The sequence below is a fragment of the Prinia subflava genome, chromosome 8 (assembly GCF_021018805.1).
Source record: "Prinia subflava isolate CZ2003 ecotype Zambia chromosome 8, Cam_Psub_1.2, whole genome shotgun sequence".
NCBI classification, from domain to species: Eukaryota; Metazoa; Chordata; class Aves; order Passeriformes; family Cisticolidae; genus Prinia; species Prinia subflava.
The window spans coordinates 3,887,309-3,913,235 of NC_086254.1; the positions used below are offsets into that span (position 1 = coordinate 3,887,309).

The 25,927-nt window shown below is 43.0% G+C and overlaps 1 protein-coding gene across 1 annotated transcript; it reads right to left on the reverse strand.

Annotated features, from left to right (window-relative positions):
• Positions 1–268: 268 nt before the first annotated feature.
• Positions 269–24,433, reverse strand: LOC134553100 (protein spinster homolog 3-like). Its single transcript, XM_063402415.1, has 12 exons — positions 23,895–24,433; positions 20,780–20,845; positions 20,202–20,338; positions 19,543–19,694; positions 18,619–18,685; positions 17,597–17,787; positions 15,583–15,735; positions 12,299–12,488; positions 9,660–9,725; positions 3,469–3,567; positions 1,900–2,068; positions 269–1,372 (listed from the first exon to the last, which is right to left on the reverse strand). Exons 1-11 carry the CDS (start codon positions 24,100–24,102, stop codon positions 1,901–1,903), a joined length of 1,497 nt encoding a protein of 498 aa, XP_063258485.1. The 5' UTR covers positions 24,103–24,433; the 3' UTR covers positions 269–1,372; position 1,900.
• Between the last annotated feature and the right edge of the window lie 1,494 nt (positions 24,434–25,927).

Consider the following 25,927-nt stretch of genomic DNA (forward strand, 5'->3'; position numbering starts at 1 on the left):
TTAATGCTGACATAACAAAAGTGATAAATTGCTCAACTGTTTGCAGGGCAAATCCTGAATGTACCTGGTAGAGAAGCACATGGAGCTGCTGAAATCCTGCCATGGCTGAAGCACTGAGGACCTTTGCAAGTTTCTGCATTCACATCCAACAGCAAAAATCCCTTCTTGGTTATGGGCTCTCTGGCAGCACAGAAGATTCCAAAAGATCAGTGGTATAATGGCCATGGCTAATTTTTACAACCAGAAAAAGTTGCTCAACCTTCCAGAATACAAACTTTTATTTTAAAGACAATTATTACACTCTTACTGAGTATCACGAAGTTTCTCTTATTTCCCACTATGGTCACATTTCACTACCTAGGTTTAAGTCAGATTTAAGAACAGATTTTTTAAACATTAGGTAGACAGAGGGAAGAACAAAAACCTGCAGTAGCTGAATGATGCTATTTACAGTGACATTAGACATTCACAGTCATTCCAGGAATATTGTGCTTTATGATCCTTATGATTCACTGGGAGAATCATGCAAGATTCACAACACTTTACAATTCACTTGCCAATATCTTCCTCAGGCTTTGGCTTTAAGGTGCTGCTGGGAACTAAGCCAGGACAAACAATGGAAGTTGGCCACACTGGACGTGTCCTGTTTGGTATTGTGACAACAGATACCACATCCCAAATCCCCTTCACTTTGGAGATAAGAGTTCCAGTGGACAGTAATACTGAAGTGGTTTTACAGGTACTGCTTGATCATGAGAGGAGATACTTACCCAAGGCCTGAGGATACAGTGAAGAGCCTCAAAGTATTAGGAAGAGGCATACCATTAAGATGTTACCTATAAAATTATCACAGCCCTCCAATATTGAATCTGACATGACTTAGATAGTTTTTGCTTCTCCTGGTCATTTTAGACTACTTAAAACACTCTTTTAACTGTCTATATTTTCCAAATTCTACAGGCAAATCTCATCCTGCTGAGAACTCGTAGGCCTCCCTGGTCTCCAGGAGATGTTGTCCCTCAAAAGCTCCTGCTTTGCTGAGGTCAGCAGCCGTGCTGGTGACAGCTCTGTCCAACACCCCCTGGAGCTCCCCAGCCCCACAGAGGACAAGGGCCTGGCTATGGATGGGGGAGCAGAGCTGCCATATGCCAATGCATGAGCAATTTCTGACTCGCAGTCAAAACCATCCAAAAAAGTCAGTGTGCAGGATTTTCTGCCATATGGAGGGGTTGTGATTTGGCCTTTTCCCCAGCTGTATCTCATTAGGCAAAAAGGAAAGAAAAAAGGGAGGGTGTTCTTTTCTTCTGTGCAAATCTCACCTCAAAGTTCATCTTCCTTTGAGGGACAGCTCATTGCTGGTACCTGGAAAACCCTGTCAGAGCAGAAGGAGGCTGTAAGAATCCAGGTGCTTGAGGACAGGGCTCTGTCCAATTCAAAACTTTTTTTCTAAGTCTTTTACACTTTGAACATGATTTCTTTCAGGGAAGAGGGAGAATGCTACAGAGAGACAGGACTGGTTCTACAGGGCTGAGAAAGACCAGAGTAGAAAAAGAATCTCATGTTCCATGAAGTCTGTAGGGGTGCATTACAGTGAAGGATGTTATTTCCATGTACTGAAGCATTTTGCACTAACAGCAATTTTGCTTGTGAGCTCTGTGGTCTGTTTTGCTCAGTGTGGAAGGTTTGTTTAATCTGAGACTGCTGGGATTTTGCCCTTATCTATTTTACAGAGACTGACGGGGCATTAGCATAAGGCAGACACCAGCATGGTTTAATGTCACAGAAATGATACCGTGGCTGCTGTCCAAGCAGGTCACCTCATCTGGGTTTGAGCTATAAAGACACACAGACACCTCAGAGCTGTAAAGACACACAGACACCTCAGAGCTGTAAAGACACCTCAGAGCCTCCGTGCTTCTCTGCGATCCTCCTCGATGTAGAGAGACGTCAGGAGGAAGAAGCCTCCCCCAAAGACCCCAACAAAGGCACAGATGACAAAGCTGTACTGCATGCTGCGGAAACTCCACTGCAGCGAAGGCACGTTCCTGGCCTGGATGGCGTTGGAGATCTGGGGAAGGAACAAGGCTGCCATTAATCCAGAATAACACCTCCATCCTCTCCTGCTTTAAACAGACTGTTCACAGTGTGGGCTTTGGAAAGAATAAAAAAGGCAGGCAGGGATGAGAGCCTGCTCCCAAGGTTTGTCAAACTCAGTACTCAGCACCCCTGTACTCCACGGCTCTCCAGCTTCCAAATGGTCAAAGAATCTCCTGTTGTTTTACATCTTCAGTGCCTCCAGCCACAAGGGCAAGAAGAATATTTTACATTTCCTAGCCCGTCTCCAGACTGCCAGCACAGGATGGGCATTTGGCAGTGACCTTTAGCATTTCTTGATCCTATTCAGTAACTTTCTTCCTCCCTTATTGGCATCCAGTGGATAGAAACAGGGGGCCAAGCAGCAATACAGGCACAAGCAACAACACTCATAGACAGAGAAAAGATGGAAATTAATCTAAGACAAAAGTGGGGGCTGCTTTTGAGCCAAAAGGCATTTGAGGAGTTATGCAGTGACATTGTGAGTAAGTGGGAAGAAGAAAATACCAGGCAGGTGCTTTTTGCACTGGTGGGAGAATGAGGTTGTAAAGGCTATAAATGATACACATGAATTTTATTTTTTGCAGACAGAAGGAAAATCTCATTTCCAGAAACTCAGTAAGATTCAACACTTAACCAAGGAACTTGAAATCTCTTCTTAGCATAAACAAAAAGATAAATGATGAAAGCAGTCATTTTTATTCCCACATTTGTTCTTGATGGTTAGAATACACTGTGTGACTTGAAATGCATAAATATGAGACTCTTCAACCTTTGCTGGGTTTCTATGATTATTTATGACAGTTTAGGAAGATAAGAGGAAGATCAACTCTAAATGGGGACCTAGGGACTACAGCAAGCATAATGGCCACAATACAAACCTAATACATTTAATTTTAAAATGCTTAGCAGAAAAAATCTCTGGAGTGCAGAGGGAAGAAAAACAGGCTCTGATAAAGAAAATTCCCTGACTAATTGCAAGATTTCAAACTTCAAGGTTTGAACTGAGTCTTGGGTTTTAACACATTGAATTAATTTCCATTAAACTCCTCACAAACCTAGCAGAAAGTTCTTAAATCCCATTATGCTGTCTTTGCAATCTATGTATGCCTCTAAAAAGATATGAGTCTGCAGATTTAAAATAAATTTCTAGGCACTGCGTAGAACTAGTCACACCTCCAAGCAGTGTCACAGGACCAAGTGCTTCATGCAAGTAAAAACATTTAGAGAAATGCCTGTGTCCCAGACTCAGGGCCAGCAATTTGAGTAATTTCTGGGTTTGGATCAGGTAGTGCCTGTATTCTGTGAGTGTCTATCTTTCAGTTTCTAAAGCTTTGTCCTAAGGAAAGCTCAGTAAGGAGAGGATTCACTTACAGCCCCGATGAGGTACGGGCTGCCCGCGTCTCCCAGCAGGTGGCTCACCAGGATCTGCAGGGCGATGGCTGTGGACTGTCGCCTCGGTGTCACCACGTACTGGAACAAAGCACAGCCCACGGGAGAGGGGACATTAACACACACACACAACTTCAGCAGCGTCCAGCTGCTTCTGGAATATCCCAGAGACATCGACAGAGCAGCTTTTATGGATTTCACTTTCAAACATTGTTTACAACTTTGGAGACAGAAGTTATTCTGAGCAAAAGGGTACACTGCATGTTTTGCTGTGGAAAAACAAACATTCAAGAAAGGAAGACACAGGAGAAAATACCAATAAGGAAGCTAAACTGTGACTCCCATGCTTCCATACACAGCTCAGAGCAGCTTGTACAGATCCATTTGGCCGTGCAAGCAACAGAAGCCTCCAGCCAGTAACCCCTGCAGTCACAATGATTTGCTAATAAGGATTCAGCACCAACAGTCTCTCAGAAAAATATCTTATGACCTGTGTCAGCAGGCCTGGTCTAGATTTCTGGGGGAAAGGGGGGTACCTGGAAGCTGGAGGAGCTGCAAAGCATCAGCTGAGGCCTTGCAGACCCCTTGAAGACTGAGGGTGAGGACCCAACCTGCCCGAGCAGAGAGTGGCTGGTGATGTTTTGCTGGTATTGCCGGTAACTGGGAAGTACCTGAGACACAAGGTACTGCAGTAACAACACCTCCCACTGAGTCTGCCTGTCAGTGCACACAGTTTAAATAACAAGGTGGAGAAGATGTGGTGCACATCCAGAACGTGGCAGAGCATCACATAAATTAGAACTGTTTTGTCAAAGGAAATACAGTAATTTGGGGGTAATAAGAGCTCTATGCCCGTACTACTGAAGATAACTGTGCCTGAAGAAGGCTTTCAGTAACACGTTTATGCAAAAAGCATTCACAGTCTGAATGCTTCAGAAGCAATTTCAAACCTTCATAGCTTTGTTTTCCAACCACTTGCTTGTATCAGAAACAAAATGCTTAATATATTCTCAGTCCTCTCTTCCACAGTTTGGGGTGTTTTCTTGAAACTCACCCAAATGTCACTAAATATGTCTCACACACTAATTAGTGTGATTGGTGTTTTACCAAGGGACAGACTCAAGGTGTATGATCTATACTGTGGCTCCATCACTGCCTTCAAGGAAACATTAATATGCATAGTAAGTTTGGCTTAAAACTAAAAAAGACCCTGTTCTCACATTTAATTGAGAGTTTTGGTCCTGCTTACCACATACTGCAACCAGTTTCAGTAAAGAACCAGAGAACACTGGCAGTGCCCCTCTTAGGCACTTGGCCTAACCTTGGATACACAAATCATTCTTAAAGCAGCATTTCTGCACCCAGTAAGAGCGCTCTGAGCAGCTGGATTAGAACAAACCTCCTTCCTTCCTTTGCACATGTGCACCTAATGCATAACCTGCCCCATTCCTAGTCCCTCCAAAGCAGATATTTCTAAGAATGGATAGAACATTTCTTTTTCATTAGGAATATTTAGGTAGAGTGCTCCAACAATAGTAAATATTAAACCAGTGATGCTTTGGAGATCTCTCTGGAGTTACAGAAAACCACTGTGATGTCAGGTTGCCACGATACTGCATCCAGTCTGCAGACAGTGAAAGAGCAGAGTTATGTGAGATTGGCTGTTCTGAAATCCTTGTCATCCATGGGATGAAGGAACAATCCTGCAGCTCCTTCTCACTGAGGCCAAAGCTCACTATGGCCTAGACTGACTGTGTGCAGTCTACACACATTTGTTTTTCCTCTGCCTGGATGATGAGCATGCACACTTTGTGAACAGCCTCTCTTGTACAGAGACAAAAAAACTACAGTAGGAAACTCTGAGCTTGGGAAGCAGACCTGGCCATGACAGACTGTACTAGACTGGAGACTGTCAGCTCTTGGCTCTACAAGGTTTTCATGTCATCTGTCCTAGACTCAAATTTCTTTTATGGATAGTGACAGGCTGTGTTTGAGAAATGCAAATCAAATATTGTTACACACTTAGTGTATCATGGGCACTGCAAGCATGAGAAAAGCTAAATGTACTTTGGCTCTCCCAGTGCCTTGCACCACTACCTTACTACCTTTATTTAATGTCCCATAGCTGCAACTACAAGAGACATAAAAAAACTGTAACAAGAAAAATACAAGAGAAGAGTGGGATGTTTCCTATAATTTCAGGGCTCATGCAAACTCTGCCTCTGTTATTACTCAGGCTCTTCTGCATGACAGACACTATACTGAAGAGCTCAAGGCACTGTGGGATTCAGTAGGAAAAGAAGAAACAAAAGACACTCCCCCACAGGGATCTGAAGGGGTCCTGCCTGACCCTGGGTCCTGCCCAGACCCCACACCATGGCAGGAGTGGAGGTGACATCTCCTCTGAGGAGGTCCAGCCCAGATGCCTGGACAGAGAAGCAGGTGCCCCAAACAGTTTGCAGATCCTTTGTGCTGCCTCTGGAGGTTTCAGAGACCCCCCTGCAGACTCTGCCACAGAGCTGTCAGCAAAAAAGCAGATGGAACACTCAGGCTGGTGAACACTTCTGTACCTCCCAGGGCTCTTCCAGAGACAGGGATACATTGGTAGCCTTCCCAAACATCTCCAGTTCCAGCATCTCTTACACTATTATCTGCCAAAACCCTAAAAGACAGAGTTCCATAACCTCACAGATGGCAAACACGTTTCATAAGGAATACTCCAAGCACAGCAAGGTAAACCAGCAAGGCAGCTCCAGCACTTCTCCACTTGCACATTAGCACTGCAGTTGTACAGCAGATACCTTTGTGTTTACACTGAATAGGAGGCACAAAGGTGGCTACATGCAATGCCTCTTGATGCACCAGCCACAAAGGGGGAAGTCCTTATCATTCAGCCAGCATCTTCCTTTGTCTTCAGCTCCACAGGTTGCAGGAGAAATTAATTCCTAGCTACATTGTCTGCCTAGTAGTGCCATGTGGGAAGAAAGAAAAGTCATTTTCATGGCAAAATAAGAACATGCATTAGCAAATCCAGCTACATTATCAGAAATTCTACCAGTTCACATAGGAAATGAGGCTGAAAGAGAACTTACTGCTGTTATCTATGGCACCCTTCAGTCCATGTAACAGCAGAAATAGACTCAACTCATGGGATTTCAACAGGATGAAACACAACTCCTGAGTAGGATTGCCACTGAATGAGCAGACATCTTCAAATTCAGCTCAATTTTCTGATAAACAATTAGTAGCATTTAGAGTTCAAGAGATCCAACCCAAAGCACATTTGTGGTAATAAACTTGATGTCTGCTCCCAGGGGAAGGCAGCACCACAGAGCTCTGCTACACCAAACTTTTCACCTCCCCACTTGTTGCCAATTTTGCTGGTACAATATTGCTGGTAACTAATCCCACACTAATATTCTAAATTAGAACTAATATTTAGAACTAATATTCTAAAAGAAATGGAAGTTAGGGATGTTGGTCACCTGGGAGACAAGAACTTCCTTTTCTTCTAGATTTACATGGAGCCAGGATATGGCAATGATGCTCCCCACAGGTTTCCTGTGGGCTGCAATGTGATGCAGCATTCCCTAAGAAAGCTGAGACTGGAGTGATGGAATTGAACTGAAGCCCTGTTCCTTGCAGGCTTTGCAGTTTGGATTCAGGAAGGAACTGAATGAATGAGCTGATAGTAACCATCTGCCTCACTCTCCTCACCGTGTATCACCATTACCTAACTCAGTGATGTCACCTTCCTCTTCAACAGTGACAAAAGAGAGCATTAAATGCAGATGTAGGAGTTCAAAGAAAACTAAATTGAGAAATTCAAAAAAGTTGGTGCCTCAGCTCATGTAAAAAGAATGGCAATGGTATTTATACTTCCTTCTGGTGCGAAAAACCCCAATTGTTTCAAAATAAACTGAAATAGAAGATAAGCAAAAATGTCAGTCCGGACCAGTAATAGTTTTTCTGCACCTGTTCACTGCTGCAAGGCTTCAGCTCTTTTCTCATAGGATAATTGTTTCTGACCATTCTGTGAGAATCAAATAAGAATCAAAACCCTCCTGGCTGCTGGCTGAGATTTTAAGCAAGCAGCCAATTGACTAATGCTGACTGAATTATTTACTATTTTATTAAAATTCCAGAGTGCAGAAAACTGACATGTAGAGAGCAGCACCGTGAAAGAGAACATAATGCACAGTCAGTGTCAGCAGGACTTTGCTGAAGACCCATGAAATGTAAGTAGTTCCATTCCTTCATCTCAATCAGAATGTAAAGCAAGGTTCCTCTGCTGTGAAATACAAAGATAAACAGACTCATGTCAAGGCAAGGTCAGGCAGTGGAAGGAGAGTTCTGTAGTGATTCACAGCTGGTCCCTTTGGTGACTAGTGCTCAGCATTTGGCAAAACACTTTCTCATCCTTTTACACAGACACTGTAACAGGGATCCTTCTATCTCTGCTCAGCTTGTCCAGTGCTCGGGTTTAGGTAGCCGGCAGAGATGCCAAGCAGGTTGTGTATCTGAGCAGCTCAGACCACAGTGGCAGCGACCTCAGGGCTAAACTTCCTGGTCCTGTGACAGCAAGGGACAGTGACCTGTGTTCCACTGGAGCCACAGGCTGCAAGGTTTTGTTCCTGTCTTTCTTGTCAGCTGCTATTGTGCATCGCTGCAAGTTGTGCTACACGTGAATGCACTCACTGTGGTTCTTAAATGAAGGATTTATTGTGGCTGTGGAGTTTGCAGCAGCAATCTGCAAATAGATTTCAGCTCCCTTAGAATGAAACACTATTACATAAAATGGGAAACACTCACGTGACTCTTGCTTGGGAATAAACAGTAAAAAATCTCTGTTCTGCTGTCCCTTGACTTTGAGCCTCCTCTCACTTGTCCTGGTGGATTTACACAATTCCCCACTTTCAGTGCCACCTGCAGCAGCATTGTGCCTGTACCACACTGGTCTGAACAGTCCCTGTCTCACAGGGAGCTTCCTGCCTGAAATATTTGGCTTACCATCACATCCACAGTTTTTCAGCCAGGGATCCCACAGCAGAGAGTTTGGGTCCTTTGGGTGATCAGGTATTCTACTCCTCATAGAAAAGGGTAGTGTCAATTTAAATATTTTGTCTTATGCCCATGGGGAGCAACAAAAGAATTGTCAATCATATAAATAACTTTGGTATTTAAATCTTTCTGCAGGTTTCTGCAGTCTATCAGATATGAGCATTTCTTTGCTTATTGCACTGATAAATCATATTCAACTTGTTCATATCATGGATTATTAAAAAAAAGTCATTTAAACTACTTGATAAGACAATAATGATCCATGTAGTTCAGCAATCACAGTGCCTGCCCCAGGGTTTACACAGACATCTATTAGTGACTGTGGAGGTGCAACCTAAATGAAAGGTTGTCAAATTTTTATTTAGAGTAAAAACTCAAGTAAAATTACTAACTCTAAAAACCTTTGAAATGATAAAAAGAAGCTTCTCATCACAGTCTAGACAAACTGTGCTACATGATGTGTGCTTTTCCTCTCTAAAGAAATTACTGATGACAGAATCCAAATGAAATCATGCACTGCTATTCCTTGGCCTGTGGTGTCAGTCCTGGAATTCCCAAGAGCTCCTTAAGCGCCACTGCTGGCCTGATGCTCTGGCAGTGTAACACCACTTGTGAATTGGACTGCAAGAGCCGGAATTCACCTGTACTCTGAACTAAGGGAACTTGTTAATAGTTCATGGACTATCAACTTTGTCTCATGCTTTGAAACCTCTGGAAAACAAACAGAAAACCTGATTATAGACATAAAATGACCTTGTTTCTGGTGCAGATCATTTTCCAGCAGATATCTGACAACAATGAGCTGTACAGAAGCCCAAAATACTATGGGTACAGGCACGACTAGAGAGTACCACGTGCATGAGTCCCATCCAAATCAGGACATCTTTCTGGGATTATAACAACCTGGAATACTGCACCACCACACCCTTATTGCCACTGGCATCCTTGCCCAGCAGGACACTGTGGCAGTGATTCCAAGCAGGACACCAATAAGGGGATTCTCTGTAGGAGTTTGTTCATTTGTCCCCAGCAAGCCACCAAGATGCAGGCTTAGGAACAATATCACATTGACAGAAAGCTTGAAATAAGGAAATAGTGTCATGAGCACTTACCAGCAGTATGTCTGTCACAACGGCCCAGTTTACAGACAAAAACAGCTCTCCAAATGCAATGAAAATCTGCAAAACAGAACAAAGCAATGACTATACTGTACTATGCTATACTATATACTGCCTTGTCCTTCTATACTGTGAAGATGAGGCAGGCTCACTGACTGTGCCTGTCTATGTAAGAGCTGTCCTACATACCCATCACTTCTAAATTAAACACCTCTGTCCTTTCTTACAAACACTAACATCATCCTAAAGGTGGGGAAAGGAACCAAAAAAGGTATTTGAGTCACAAATCCTCAGCAGAAGAGGCAAAAAAGGAAACATACACCACCATCCCAAATTAACTGCTATGAACTACTGAACCCAAGAAGAGAAAAAAAAAAATAAATGGAAGAGATGGAAGAGAAACATTCAGCACAGCTTTACAGAGTGCACAGGGATGCAAATGAAGCCAAGTGAACACCTCTGTGTCAGTACAAGGACTCTTAAGGGCTCCTTCAGAGAGAGAACTTCCAAAACAGAATGGACTCCAAGGATAGGCAGTCTCAGAGCCTCGGTGTCCTGTGGGAAATCCCTAATCCACCACAGATGGAGACCCAGCCATGAGGAAAAGGGGAAGGCACCAAACAGTTCTTACAGCTGACGTCTCAGAAAATATTAACCCTTTCAGCCAGCCCTGGACACAGATTGGAGCAGCCTGCCCAGACTAAGGGAGTCTAGAGGAAAGCAATAAAGTTACACCACTGAGGTGGAGCAGTGCTAGAGAGCAGAATCTTTTCAGAAACACAGGCCACAAAATCACATGGTGCCTGGCACATTATTCTTATCTACTAATCAGACTGATGGCACATTGTTACAACAGGTGCCAGCCTTGTGTTTGGTAAGGTTTGGGTCAAGATGTTGTCCCTGGTTGATGAAAAGACAGTCTAGGAAAGGCACAGTGACAAACTCAGATGTTTTTGGAGGGGTGGCTTACATTCTCCTAAGGATTACCAGACTTAGCATACCTAGGATATCTATAGATATCCTGTAGGTAATAGATACAGGATAGACCTAGGAAATCCATACATCCTGTGGTTCTTGTCTGTTCTGTTCGTTTGTTTTCTCCTCCAAACCAGTTTAGGGAAAAAAGTTCCTTGAAGCACTGAGATCCTTAGTACAGACTATCATCCAGACATCTTTTCCTTCACAATGCTTTAGACAAGTTATAAGGAAGAAATTCTTCCTCTGAGGGTGGTGAGGCCGTGGCACAGGATGCCCAGAGAAGCTGAGGCTGCCCTTGGATCCCTGGAAGTGTCCAAGGCCAGGCTGAAACCCTAAACCAGGACAACAGGGCTTGGAGCAACCTGGGACAGTGGAAGGTGTCACTGCTCACGTCAGGGGAGTGGAACTGGATGAGCTTTCAGGTCCTTTCCCACCCAAAACTCTGATTCTATGATTCTGTGACTCTATGGTTCTAATAAAAGGTATATTTTGGTAGTTCCAACCAAATATATTGATTCACTCATCTCACACAGACTGGCAAACTAAACTGTTGTTCTCTACCTATAATGACAGGAAATTCCCTGAGGAACACACTAAGAGTGGAGCTATGTGGGTCTCTGAGAAGCAGAGAAAGACAGTGGCTAATTCTTCTGGGCACTTGGATCCCTACTCTTGGATCCAAAAATAATCTTCAATTTCACATTTTGTTTTGTGTACACACACTCAGGCAAATCCACTTGCGTTTTCTCTTGGTGTGAAGGTGTTTTTCCCCAGGAATACACATTCCTCAACAACACATTCCTGAGGAGTCAGAAGGAAAACCTCTTTGAATAAGCATTATTCTTAGAAGCAAAAAATCTGCAAAACTGCCCTTTTGCAGAGAACTGTTGATTACTGTAATTTACTTAGATCCTCTTATTTATGTTAATCATGGTGATTTTGGCTGTGGAGTACCAGGAAAAAAGCACAGGAGTCTTTCCCTAACCGTTACCAGATTATAGTTGAAATAGGGTTTACATTCAGTTCCCTCTTACAGGGATTTTTTTGTCATTCCTAGTAACTTTCTGTCTTCCTCTTTACTGAGAATGGAATTTAAGTGATTTATACTTCAGTTTGCATTGCCAAAAGCTTGACTTTGGAGATCAGCTAGTGATCTGGGGCTTTGAAGGTGATGGCTGAATTATTCCTAGGAAGAATGGTGTGTATTGTACAGTCCCAACTACACCAACCTTTAAGTATTCAGAGAGCAAAAATAAATAAGAATACTAAATTAGGCACAAAGCATTAAAAATTAACGTAAGATTGAGACTTGCTTTAACCACATTTTTGCATAAGGGACATGTTTCAATGCAGATAAATGCATGGTTACTATTCTCTTCTTCAGTGTGGGCACTGTGCAGGACCTGAGGGCAGTTTTTGTGCTCTGTCTGCCCTTTATGCTGTACCAAGGACAGCCCAGCGTGGCTGTCACAGGACAGACCTCAGCTATGGGAGCATCAGAGCCCAGAGTTACCTGGCAACTTGTCACAAGTCACTGAAACCTCTTAAGGGTCTAGAAGACTGCAAAGAATTCTGCAAAAGCCACCCCCAGCCTCCTCCTCCCCCTTCCCATTCCCCCTAGGGTGCTAAAAGACATTCTGCTAATTGTCACTTACAAAAGTGGCAAGGATGTTTGTCTGGGCCACCATCAGAGCTATGTAGAGGCACAGGGCAGAAATGAACATGCTTGTGGCACAGATCAGAGGATCAGCTTTGTTGTTTCTCTTCCTTAATTGTCTCGCAGCTTCTGCCCCAGCAATGATACCCAAGATTCCTGTCCCAATGGTGATGCCTCCAAATATCAGGCTGGAGAAAAAGCAGAGGATTCAGCTGAGCATAGTAAGACTGTACTGTGGAAAAATAAATGGTGTTAGCTTGTACCTGTAGTTTCAGAGGAATCTTTAATGTGGCAGCTGAATTTTACTCCACTTGATGTAACCCTCCCACTCCTCCTAAAGGGATGTAATGCCAAGCCTCAGCTGAAGCTATGGCTTTGCAATGGCAGCTGTATCCTGTGGAGAAGATATTTTCCCATTTACAGAGCAGGTGTCATGCACCCAGGCTCAAGGAGGGCTCTGCTCAGCACAATCTGGCTTGAACATGCTGTGATTTAGAGGAGACACAGTCATCGTGGTTACCCTGTGAATCAATCTAGCCAGTCATCCCTGAAACACAGATGGAGTATCCCTGCATCACAATCTGCTGCCTTGGAAGAGATCCTAGCACGTGGAATGATCCACATCTAAATTATAACTCTCTGGTTAGCACAGCTGAGATGAGTCACTTCTCTGACTGTGGGAAACACCCACTACCTCCCAAAAGAGTTCAAAGAATACTGAATAGGTAACTACTGCCAGGTCCACGTAGCATTTTCTGAACACAGAGTTTCCAGTACCATTCAGTTTTGTGTGTCTGCAAATGCAAATGTGTTCTTCAGGAACCAAAAGTTCATGTTTGAAAAGAACATGTCTGAATAGTTTAGAAGATTCAGCTTCCAAAGGGACTTCTATGTGTGCTTTCATCTCTTTCATCCCAATGAGACCCCCCCCCAATGACAAAGCAAGTCTCTTGCACAAGATCAGTGATGTCACTGCACTGTAATTCTCTGAAGGCAAGCAGGGACAGGACCAATGTATTCTCAGCACAAGCACTTCTGAATATTTTAGAGTGCTACATGGTAGGTTCTGTACATTTTCCTGAGCTTTTTCTAACTGCAAAGCAAAGTAACCAGCTGGGATTGATCTGTTCCTTTCAGCTACAGCACATCCACCTCCTAATTTCTTTCTGGCTGATTAGGAAGAACTCGATAATTCTACAAGAAAAAAAAGAAGGTATTGTTATGCAAGATAACAAACTTTTAGTAAATTTGTACTCTCCCTGCAGGTTCTTCAGGATTCTGATCCATCACTGACTATGGCTTGACAGTGACATTATAGATTGTCACAAAGCAGAATAATCTCACAGATTTGTTCAAGAGAGGCAAGTTCCAAGGTGACATTAGCTGATTGAAGCATTCATGGAATTGTGTTTAGAATATTCATGTATTGTAAACTGTAGTTGAAATAAACCTGCAGCTGGAATAAAAGAGAATGGCCAAAACTAAATCCAAGCACAGTTCATTTGACAGGGAGTAGGAAAGCACAGAGGCCTAGTACTGGGGAAAGGCTCCTGTGGGATCTTTTAGGGTCTGAGAATGCTCACTTATCTCTCTGATCTATTCCAAAGTGTTTATACAAAGACCTGAACAAAGACTTCACATTCCCTATTTATCTACCTTGAAGGGATTGAGACTTGAGTCACTTGTGGTGCCATTTGAGGCTGTGTTTCCAAGGAGTCCAACTGACACAGTCCTGCTCCTTAAACAAAGTCTGAAACTGCTCAACAGCCAGAGGGGAAAACATCTTTAAAGTGTCCCCCGGGCAGGTCTGGTAACGTGCAGCTCAGTTCCTCCAGCACCATCACATCTGACATAGTAGTTTATGTTCTATTTCTTTACATCCCCTTGGAATAACAGTCCAAAACCAGCCTTATGCTGCTTCTGGCAGGAGCTTATGCCAAGGTTATGTTTAAAGCATCCTATAAGAAGCAGTACATGAGGTTAAACTATCAGACGCTCTGTTTCACTTCCCTGAAGACCATGTCTGCTCTAACAACACTGCTGTGGAGTAATAATTCAGAAGTGGATTAGAAAACAAACTGGAGACAAACACCTTCAGCTTAACAAAGGAAGTACTTACAGTGCATCTGTGAACAGATACAGCCAAACATCTCTATGTTCAGCTTCCCTCATCTGCATGCCCTGAGCCAGACTCTCTGTGTTTCACTCTCTTCCCAGTACTGCTCATTGATATGTAACATGCCACTGGTGGCACCCATGGAAGGACAATTCATTTCCCATTGAAGGATTTTGGGATGACTCTTCAATCCATCTGGTTTGGTACAACTCAGAATCACTTGTGAGTTGACTCAGTTACTCCATTGCAGAGAAACAGAAAAATCCCATTAGCAGAGGTGTGATTACTACTTTTCCTTATAATTTACCTGGAAAGGCCACGCAGTAAACACTTAGTTCTTTGAAATCCATTACAAAAGCAGAGACTGAAACAAGACTTGGGATACCCCCTGGAGAAAGGGAGGAGACCACTGACAGGGAGTCAGCCCCAGTGCTCACTGTCACTGAGGGCAGCTGAGAAGACTCAAGAGGAACACTGAACACATGTTTGTATTCTGGACAACACACTGAAGAAAAACTTCTCTTCCTTGGTGGGGAAAAGGGATCTACAAAAAGGTGTGTTATGGCTACTTCAAAGTGTTCTAGTAGTGTAATTTCTTCTTTTTATACAATATTTGATACTATTCATGCATCTTCATTGGTCTGGACATGCTCTGTAAGCAGAGCTCTGCTGGCAGCTGTTCACAAGATCCTGGATTGATGTGATGATGTGATACTACAGCAAAACCATCAAGCTTTCTTCAAGCTGGGAGCCACAATGAACTCGCCAACATGGCAGGGATTATAAAACCAGAATAAAAAGAAGATAATAGGCAAGTTACTAAAACACAGGATTTAAATATACTTAAATGGATATTTAAGTAGCTTGGGATGCACAGTCATTTGTCAACTAAAAACTCCTTGCTAAAGCTGCTCCTTTTTCCCCACAAGTGTTGCTATTACTGCTTCTTCCCACTTTACTTGAATAGGGCTGGCAGCATCTTTCCAGTTAACTGAGTGATTATAAACAAACAAACAAAGGGGAGTGTCTCAGCTACCTGGGAGCAATTTACCATTCACACCCCACTGCCTTCACAAGAAGTGCTCAGTCTCATCCTCCCTGCTGCCTTTGGAAGGAAGCTGTGACTGAGCAGTGTTCCCAGGGCTGCTCCCACAGGCACAGCTCACCTGTTAGAGGAATTGCAGGATTCTCGGAGGCAGGGTGGGACAATGCCCTGGACAACCTGAGCTCTGTACAGGAACAGTGGCATCCACATTCCCAGGGCTCCAGTGACAAAGGCCATGGCAGTCTGACCCAGCGAGGAACAGACAAAACTACAGCTGAAAGTCGAAAGAAAACAGCTGAGAGATTTTTGAAAGAATGGTGTGTGAGGAAAAAGGGGAAACCTACCTGCAACACCCAGGATTTAAAGCAATAACAAAACAATTCATTCAGACATCTTGTAATCAAAATCCACTCCCTTGAATATCTGAACTCTGATCGGGCTTTATTATGAAATTCAACAATAAAGGACTAATTAGAGCAAAGGGTATGACCTACTGATTTCATGTTAAATCCTGGTCTCTTGCAGATTTTATGCCAACTTCTGCTAAAACAATTGCTGCGAATTTTTTGATAGCAGAAGTATAACAATAGAGAATGAGGAAGAATTTAATGGCTTAGTAGCTAAAGGAAAGGGTTCTATGTGTAAGTCTAAATGCCTCAGGTTTTAAGTTGTTTCTGTAACCAGTACAAATGAGGGGAATGTCTGGGTCTTCTGAACTGTGAAGTTGCAGGGGCTGAAGCACTCCTTAACTCTACCTGAGTGAGTAAAAATAGACTCAATCTCCCCTGCAAGTTTCAGACAAAAGGAGAAGCATTTTTGAAAAGTGTCCAAACCTTGTCTCCTTCCTGCCCTGGACTAGGAGAAAATTAAATTTTTGCTGGACTCTTTGTCCCTAATAGTTCAGGAGAAAACCCCCTTCGAGGTCAATAGGGATGTTTGAAATCTTAAGACCACTGCAAATGATCAGGTGACCACCAAACTAGAGGAATTGTTAAGAAGTGAACCTAATTTTCCATTTTCTAAAGATAAAGTGCTCTTGGACTTGATTAAACGTGGAACCACACAGTTTTTTGGCAGTATGTCTTTACACTTTGGAAATCAATTGTCCAAGGAAAAGAAAATGGGAATCAATTGCTAAAGGAAAAGAAAATTAAAATACATTTTTACACTGGAACATCTATGTAGAAAAGCAAGTTTGGAAACAGTCTCGTTGTTGAAATGTCAGAAAGGTTCATTTTTGATTCAGGAAAATTTATTTTGTTATTCCCTTCAGGATGAAGTGCCTACAAAACCAATCTCTAGTGTACCTGCTGTTCAGGATGTACAGAGGATGCAGATTTAGCGGGCAGTTAGAAAACGCTGGATCGTCTGGAAGAGCACTCCAAAAACAAACAAGGTCTCGGGAAAGCAGGTCTTTAAACGCAAAGCGCCGGGTGGGAAGGCAGCGTGCGGGCAGCCGGGTCTGGCGCAGCTGCACAGCGGCACCTGCTGTTCCCAAAGCGGCTCCAGCTCCGCGCCCTGCCCCGGCACCGCCGGACTGCGGGGCCACGGGAGCCACGAACCTGCTCCATCCTGCGGGTCAGCTGCAGCTTGAATTTTGGTGTGGTTAAAAGGAAGGTGTCATCTGCCAGCCACAGCTCAGCCCATCAAAACATATGGACAATTACTTTAGAAACCATACTGGGGTCCCACAAACTCTGACCTCATGCACAGCAGGCTCCCAAATACCACAGAGAGTGCCTGAGACATGTTAATACAACTTTCCTCATTGCACTAACAATTATAAATAAATTTACATCAGAAAATTATGCAGTTTTACCAATCTAGCTTCCGTAGGGAAGGGAAAATTTAGTAGAAAATAGAGCTTTGGATTTAAATAGGAGCAAACTGCCATCCTAACTTTGCCCCCTTCCCCCTCCTCAAAATGGGAGGATAGAAAGAAGGAAAGAAATTTTTTCATCTCTTTTGTAGCATTCCTGTAAAAAAGTGGAAGAAAGATTTTTACTCATGGTGTTTCCATCCTCTTGCATAGAGCATGTGGCTCAAAGGAGCAAAGCAGGATTCACTGGACATATTTCTTTTCATGGAATGCTAACTCCTCAACAGAGGCAACCTTTGTAGCTCAAACCACTTACTTCTTGACAAGTGATCCCATATCTTGACACCAAGTAGTCTTGGCACTTCTGTGTACATCTGGCTTCTCATCTGCTTCTCGGATGGTGCCAGAGATGCTCAGTGCTCTGTGTGCTGCTGTCCTTCTCTGGATCCTGTGAGGGACCAGTAGAATCAGGAGAAGCAGTGCCAGTCCTCCCATGCAAGGAGTTACCTGTAGACACAAGCTTGGTTAGATCAAAGACACCTGTTCTCTTATAGCAAGAACTCCACAGCAATTCAGAATCACTATCAGAAAGTTGCAAATTTGTTTAGAAATAGACGTGTGCTGGTTTAGGTCATATTTGTAAACAAAAAGAGGGACTTCGGAGACTTTGAAGGAAAAATAATAGATCCTCCCTCCCCATCATACAGATACATGAATGCTCCTCCCTCTGATTTTAAAGAAAAACACGTGAAGAAAGAAAATTGTACTGTAGTATTCTAGCCACAAACACAAGAGTCACTGATGCAGTCACCAGTGTCACCTGAATGACACCAGTGTTACTCCAGTAAATGTTCTGCCCCCCTCACCTGCATGTGCTCGCTGATTTGGTGTACAAGGCACGAGGCTCTGACAAAGTGCTTCCAAAGCACGGGGTGATGACATGACCAGAACAGAAGAGGTTACTTTCTTGAAACCCTCAAATAACAGAAGTTGTTCCCAACAGCATTCCAGAAAACTGGTGCTACCAGTATAATGATCATTTTACCTTCAAATTCCTCTCTTTGAGGAGGTCTTGGTGCAGTAACAGCCATTCCAAATGTGCCCTCAGATAAGAGGAACATCAGCACCTGCCCTGGCTGCTGTATAATTTCACCTACACCTATCAGACCTAGGCATTAACCTGCCACTTGTCCTGCAGGAAAACTTCTAAACACCATGTTTCTGACCTGTCAGAGGGTAGAAAATCCTTCCACTGCTCACCTTTAACACAATGACCACAAAGAATCCAAACCCCAGTGACGCTTCTGATGTTACAGTGAATGGAAGTGAGTGACTCACCCTGAATGCCCAGTGCCAGTCGCCCGTGCTTTTTGCCATGCCAGCTGCCAGCATGTAACCACAGCCACTGCAAACAACAGAGAGCAGTGATCAGCAAGCACCAGTGAACTCTGGCTGGCTGAAATGACATGTCTTGCCAGCTAAGGAGAACACACAGAATTGTTCTGTCATGGTTTTCCAAAGGGATAAACAGAAATAACCCTCATTGTCTGTGCTAGTCTTGCCAGCCAGTATGAAAAACTGAGTCTAACCTCCTCAGAGCAGCCTTGAGGTGATGACAGTAATGTCCCAGATTCCCCTGGGAATACACAGTCTGTAGAATGACACTGCAAACCCAGATCAAAGAGCCCATAAAACATTTTATTACCTATATGCCCTGCAAGAATTTCTTTAGTTTTAATCTGCCTTCTGGGCCCAGCCATGGCTGCCTGCTCTGATACTGAGTATGCCTCTAAACCATTTGGAAAGCCCTTCTCCACCTTTTGTTCAGACACAATGTCAATTTAACTAAAAGAGGAGAGGAAAGTACCAGTTCTTCATTGGGAGACATTTAATGGAGGGTTCTTGAAAAATCTGTCAAATAAACTAATATCTAAAAGCTTTTGTCTTACAAAACACAGAAATAAATGACATACTCTCATGCATATATTTATTTTAGAATTGATTCAATATTTTATTCAAAGCCAGAATTTCCAGAGTCTAGATTCTCCCTAAAAATGTTAGCGGGGGGAAAGTGAATTTTTTTCAAGGTAAGTAGAGAAATACACTTAATCAGCTCTATTCAAACTTGCTAAGGAAGTGACAAATCCCTTTGCAAGAGCCAATGCAGAAATACATCAAAATAGATCTGATTAGGGCTCAGGGTATATTGAATTGCAGGTGTGGTCAGCCAGAATTTCAAAAGGCCACTGCAAGAAAACCAACCTTCCCACTGGAATGAAGATGTAGAAGATAGATAACACTGTGGTCCTTTTTCCCTCCTCAAACAGGTCTGCAATGATGGTAGGTGCTATCGTGGAGTAACTGGCAGAGCCAATGCCAACCAGTCCTCGTGAAAGAACAAATATCCTGTAATGCTGCAGGGAAAAGACACATTATAGTCAAAAAAGGTCCATGCAAGAAAGAAAGCATATTGTTAAATAGGGGCATTTTAGTGGGTGAAATCCACCAGAGGAAATCAGAATGGAATTGCTTTTTGCCTGTGTCTGTATTCCCTCCACACACCTTTCATTGCTTGGCTTTCCTTTTCTGCACAGCAGTGACTTCTCAGAGTGACACCCAGAGGGAATTTCAGGACAGGCTGCATAGAGCACATGTAACCAACAAGCTGCCACACTGGAAGGTCATAAACAACAAACATGTAGGATAAAAATAAAATCCCAACAAGAATGTGTGGGTTCTCTGTTGCCTAGGCTGGACTCCAGTGTGTCCTGTAAGGCATGGAGTATATTTAGTCCAGGCTTAAGGCTCAGGAAATGAGTGGTCACTGATGCTTTTCTAGATGAGATTAGGAAAGGACTGTATCAAGGCCTGCAAGATGTATGCAGATTATTGTCATAGCACCCTCTAAGAAAGCAACATACCGACTCAGTGAGGAATGAGCTCCCTAAGGTCACAGCAGACCAGAAGAAAAGCCCAGCTCCAAGGATGATTTTCCTGTTGTAGCGATCTCCGAGGTATCCAAAGATGGGGGCAGCCAGCATGTAACACAAGGTGAAGACTGAAAATCCAACAATGACAAAGAGAATATTCGTCCAGTTGTTTTTGTCATATGTACTGCTGACCCCTCAGATAAATTCACATTATTTTTAGGGCAGGGGTTAAAGGCAGACTGAGTTTGTACTAGGCAGGGGATTGATATTTGGGAAAAGACAAATGCAGACTCAAAGTATCTACACAACAATAAATTGTATGTGAATTACTCAACTTCTGTATTTTGTGAGAAACCCTTGATCTTTTGTGATTCACATACTGTGGAGATTTTGAAGGACCTGACTCCAGTCTGACTTTCAGTTTTGCACTATAGTCAGCCTGCCACAAGTGGAAGTAACACCACACACAAGGAGGAACTAGAAGGGATGAGTAACTGGACTGTGTTTTAGGAGCAGACAGCAAAGGGGCAAGGCAAAGCAAGCTGTCTGAACTGAGGAGATTTTATTACCTGTTTGCAGCAGACCTGTCTTCCCATCGCTAAGCCCAAAGTATTTCTGTATATCCAACAGGATCCCTGCAACAGAGGCAGACACTGAACGACAGCAAAGTGCCCTGCTCCATCCTGGTAACTGCCAACTCAAAACCAGGGCTTGCAAGAACTGCAGCACATTTAGTTTTTAGTTTAGATGTAAGCCATTACTCAACCACAAGCAGAAGATGCACAAAGAAATAAAAATTCTTATTCCTATAGATAAAATTAATGAGCTTCCACTATATGAGAGTCAGTTTACCCCGTTTCACCCACACCTGTTCTGCTTCTTTGCACTATTAGCACCTAAGTACACAAACAATTTAGAGTTCAAAGTTTAATGGACACAATGTGAAACAAAACAGTGGATGTTAAGACTAAAAGGTCATTTTCTTCTCTATACCATGGCAGAGCTGCAGATCTTTCACCTCACCTTTCTTGTATTTCCAATTTACACTGCTGAAAACCAATTAAAAATACAAGATACTGCTTTGAAAAAACATACCTGTACTCCAGTGTTGAAAGATATTAATTTAAAAAGACATTTACTTCTCATGCCACTTCAGCTTTGTCAAAATAGATAAAGTCATAACACTTAAGAGGATGAAACCACCACCACTTAAGAGAACAAGTTCTGTGTAATTTGCCTGCTGTGCTCACATCTGCAGCAGCAGGGAGTGGGTGAGGTCAGCAGGAGGCACCCCTCCTTTCATGCTGTGTTTTATATGTTGTGCCATGAACTGCTCCAGCCACTTAAAAGCAGTGTGGGACCAGCTAATTTAAAGCTAAATCCGTGTTCTCCCACAGTCCCATGGCTGCAGCATCAGTCCTCTCATTATTTACTGATGGGACTTCAACTCACTGTAGATCAAGGTCCAGCCTAACAGCAGCTCCAGAGGTTTACAGCTCTTTCTCAATGACTCCTGAACATATTTTACATTTAGGGGGTTCATAATGGTTTCAGAAGTTTAAACAAGTGATTTAATTCAAATGTTTTGCATCATTAAAACAGGACAATCAGTTGTAGCCTTCCTTTCTGGCAGCCAGTGATCAATGCACAGAGATACTGTAATGCAGGAATTCAGGTTTGGTCTCATGCAGTATTTAGAACAAATCACAGCTAACAAGACTTGAACAGAACCACAACTTCACCTCAAACTAACATTCACACTGAGAACCATTAAAATGTCATCCTCTCCACATAACTAAAACAACTGACCCTGCCAGCTCCTGGCAAATTACAAAGCATTGATTTGAACAGCTTGGTGGACAGAAGAGAGGAGAAAGGTCTCCATGGTCACTTGTTTCAACAAACTGAAGTCAGGAGACAAATAAGGGGAAGAGCTGGTTTTCTGTCATGCAAACGCTGTCAAAGCCTGTGACCAAAACTATCCGGAAACCACAACTTTGTAACTGCTGCCAGTTTATTTCTAAGCTGATACTCACACCTCCCCTTCCTCCCTTTCCTGTAGCTGATCTCCAACAACATGGACATACACTTGGACAGCCAAACTCAAATGCACTGTCACAAGAATTCTGCAGTGGCACTGAGTTCTGGCAGGTGAGCAGTACATTGCTGTGGTATGAACTGCAGCTCACAGACTTCCCCCATGGCCCAGGAGTCATAGAACTAAGTAAAAAGGGATTTAGTCACATAGTGTAATTAAAGGAGATGTCTCAGAGGCCTGGGCACGATCCCCACCTCTGCTCTTGATTTCTTACATGTCCCTGAAGGGACCTCACTCACAAGAGCACGTTGGGAAGTTTAAGCTCTTAGCAGGTTCAGGAGCCCTGAATAGTTCAGAGCCTGGAATGAACCAAATGGCTCCTTGATCTTAACCCTCCCAAGAGATCCCTTCTAGCATCCAATTCTTCCTTGAAGATATTTTCACCCTCTTCTGTCCCATGCTCTCCTCCAAGGAAAGTCACTTGACAGCTGAACACACACACAGAAGTTTTTCACTGAAGCCTTGCAGTGTCATTCAGCATGCACTCCTACTGTGCTCCTACTTGCTTCCTTCCCTCTTGAGTTGTTAAAAGTACTCAAAAACTCAAGCTCAAACTCCTAAACCCACTACATTCTCCATTTTTAAAGATACCGACTGAATGTCCTAAATTTCTGAATGGTCTAAGTAGCAAAATAATTACTTTGTGTACTGTAACTAGGTATTAATTCCAAATTCAATAATCCATCCTTTGAGATTTTTCAAGGTTTTAAAACATTTCTGTTTCCCAGGCCACTCAGAAGTAAAAGATTGCAAGCTCACAACAAGTGTTTCCCCTGTTTTCTAAATCAGATCCCTGGAAGCATGGTAAATGCTTCAGATACTAAATAGAAGAATTTACACAGACCACAATTTACATGGGAGAAAAAAACCCCATGGGACTTTCCCTCCAGTTTACTATAAGCAACTCTTGGTTGTTTTCAGCTAGGGAAAAACATATTTTAAAAATCATATTATGGGGGAAGGATATTATTTATTAGACAACAAATCATAACCTAGGTAGGGAAAGGCTTAAGGAAGTGGGTCTCTATTCTTTTTCCACAATCATGATCCACTCTTCATTGCAGAAATCACACGGCTGCCAGCAGCTCACAAGGAAGTTAAACCTTCCCTAAGCAAACTAACAAAGTTATCTCAAAGATGACACAGGTTTTGAATTTGTAATAGCACCAGTATTCTTCAGATAAAGGAATACCACATAGAATCTACTAGAAGCAAAGAAGGCCTTGTAAACTGCTGGGTACAGTAAAGAGAGGATCCTTAGTCAAATCTCTGTAGAATCCAGCCACAAAAATGGACCAGTTGCTCTAAAGTCTGTTTATAAGAGACTTAGATTTTAAAGTATTATTTTATTTTTATAAGCATTCTACTAACTTAATATCTAATAAATCACTCCTAGGACTTTCCAGATTTATAACTGGAAGTTTCATTAAGAGTATGATCAACAGGCTAAAGCAGATAAATGAGAAAAAGTAAAAAGACATAAAGCATATCCTTACTTTAAAAACATTTGTAGAGTTTAGAAACATTTGTAGAGGTGTTAAGAACTTAAATTTCTTTTTCTTTAGAAGAGGAAAATAGGTCCTCACCTGGCACAATGAACCAATCAATGAAATTTATGAAATTCCCAAAGCAGAGCACGGCAACTACCAGGCAATCCCTCTTTGCTGGACTGTTCCTTGACACAGCCCCCGATGGACATGGTGTCCCATCTGCTGCAGCAGCTCCGTAATTCTCTCCCTGCAGCAGTGCCTGGAGCAGCAGGGCTGTGTCCTCGTGTTCCCCGGGGGGTTGCATGTCTCCAGGGCAGACACTCAGCAGGGGTGAGGAAGCATTTCCTCACACAAAATTGATGTGTTGGGGAGATGAGGAACTTCAATCACTACGGTCATTTCCGGCACTGAAGCGCAGCCACTCAGAACTGAAATGAAATGTTCCTTGCAGCCAGAAGAACTTACAAAGAAAAAAGCTGCAGTGCTGTGTTTTGCAAAAGTGCTGAAGACCATGGCCTTGGAGACAAGGAAAAGGAAAAGTAAATAAAAGCAAAGTAATCCATTGTGCACCCAAGAAATAAAACAACTCTGCAGTGATCTCACAGAAGCTCCAAATGCAAAAATAACAATATTCTTTGTTGTCAGTGAGTTGCCAGAGCTAAAAATAGTCTTTCTACAGAAGAAAGGGAAAGAAAGAAAGGGAAAGAAAGGAAAGAAAGGGAAAGAAAGCAAAAGAAAGGGGGAAAAAGGAAGAAAGGAAGACAGGAAGAAAGGAAGAAAAGAAGAGTGAGCACAATCAGCCTTTAAAACAGGGCTGTGTTTTCCCATTTCTCCCTCAAAAAACAGGTCCAAAAACAGAGGAGGAGAGGGCACAGAAAGGCATTCTTGTTCTTTTGGCACATGTAGTCACATTTATCTGCCTTCTTTCTTCTGTCCACTCACACTTTTAGAATTATTCAGTCACATGTTGTTTGAGCGACTTTGTGGATTACCAGCTTCAGAAGATAATTTATTTTTTGCACCCTGTTAAGAAAAAAATCAAGTGAAAATTACCAGCAAACTCTAAGAGTTTAAGAGTGAGGCAGCTAATTTGAATAAGGACTGCTTTATGGTTTATGACTCATGCATGAAGACACAGGTCTGTGGTTGGGCTTTTTTAAAGAACTGGATATTTCACACTTTAGACTAACTGAAAACCAAAATAGCACCTACCATTCTTGACCCTTTTGCAAAATGCAGACTCCTTTCTTTCCATGTGCTCAACACAAGTATTTCATTCTACCTTCTCTTTCTTTTATTTCCCTTTTTCTGTGCCACAGACCACAGAATGTTCCCTGAGCAATGTCACCTTACCCGTACCGTCCCATGGCTCAACTAAACCAGCGAAGTCAGAGCTCCTAGGAAGTCCTTGGAGGCAATAACGAACCAACACAATTTTGTAGAAATTAAGGGGTTTATCTCCAACCCCAGCCGCGGACGAAGGAAAATCAGAAGCACTGAAATCAGAAGTTTTACATCACCAGCTCGAAGGCCTCGGCCGTGTGGGAGCGGGTGCAGGCGCCGCGCTGCGCCGCTGGGTGGCGCCCCGAGCCCGCGCCCGTCCCGCCTCCCAATCCCGGCCCGGGAATGTTCTCCCAATCCTTGCCCGGGAATATTCTCCGAATCCTGGCCCGGGAACATTTTCCGAATCCTTTCCCGGGAACATTTTCTGTCTTTGATGCCCAGCCACAGCTCAGAGCTTGTAAGGAACGCCTCACAGGGCAGCTCATCAGGGTTTAACTCTTCTCACTTTGGGTAGTTTAAATGGCTCTTGATCCAAGCGTCCTCGGAGTATCCAGGGCACGTCCTATGTTGCTCTCAACTCACATTTACTGCTAGACCTGATGCTTTGAGATGGCCAAAAGCAGGTTTGTAACTGTAACTGCTGTGGCAATAATTCTGCTTTTATGGAGCTGAATTTCCAAATTCCAAATTTTCCTAAGACAGATTCAAATTAAACAAAATGTTCCTCACAAACAGAAAACCATCAGTTCTAAAGACTTCTTTTGATTCCCCTTTTGCCCTTCATTGAAGTTTCCAGATACTGCTTTATGCTTTTTGTTGCTGTGCTACCTGGCCACTGGTGCCAT

Bases quoted from the DNA above. Each gene is read 5' to 3' on its own strand.
- LOC134553100 (XM_063402415.1), bottom strand. From the start codon at position 24,102: ATGCAACCCCCCGGGGAACACGAGGACACAGCCCTGCTGCTCCAGGCA. The intron at 9,726-12,298 runs GTAAGTGACAAT...TCTGTTTTGCAG, and splicing joins CAAACATCCTTGCCACTTTT to ATTTTCATTGCATTTGGAGA. The intron at 2,069-3,468 runs GTAAGTGAATCC...TTCCTTCCCCAG, and splicing joins GCCCGTACCTCATCGGGGCT to ATCTCCAACGCCATCCAGGC.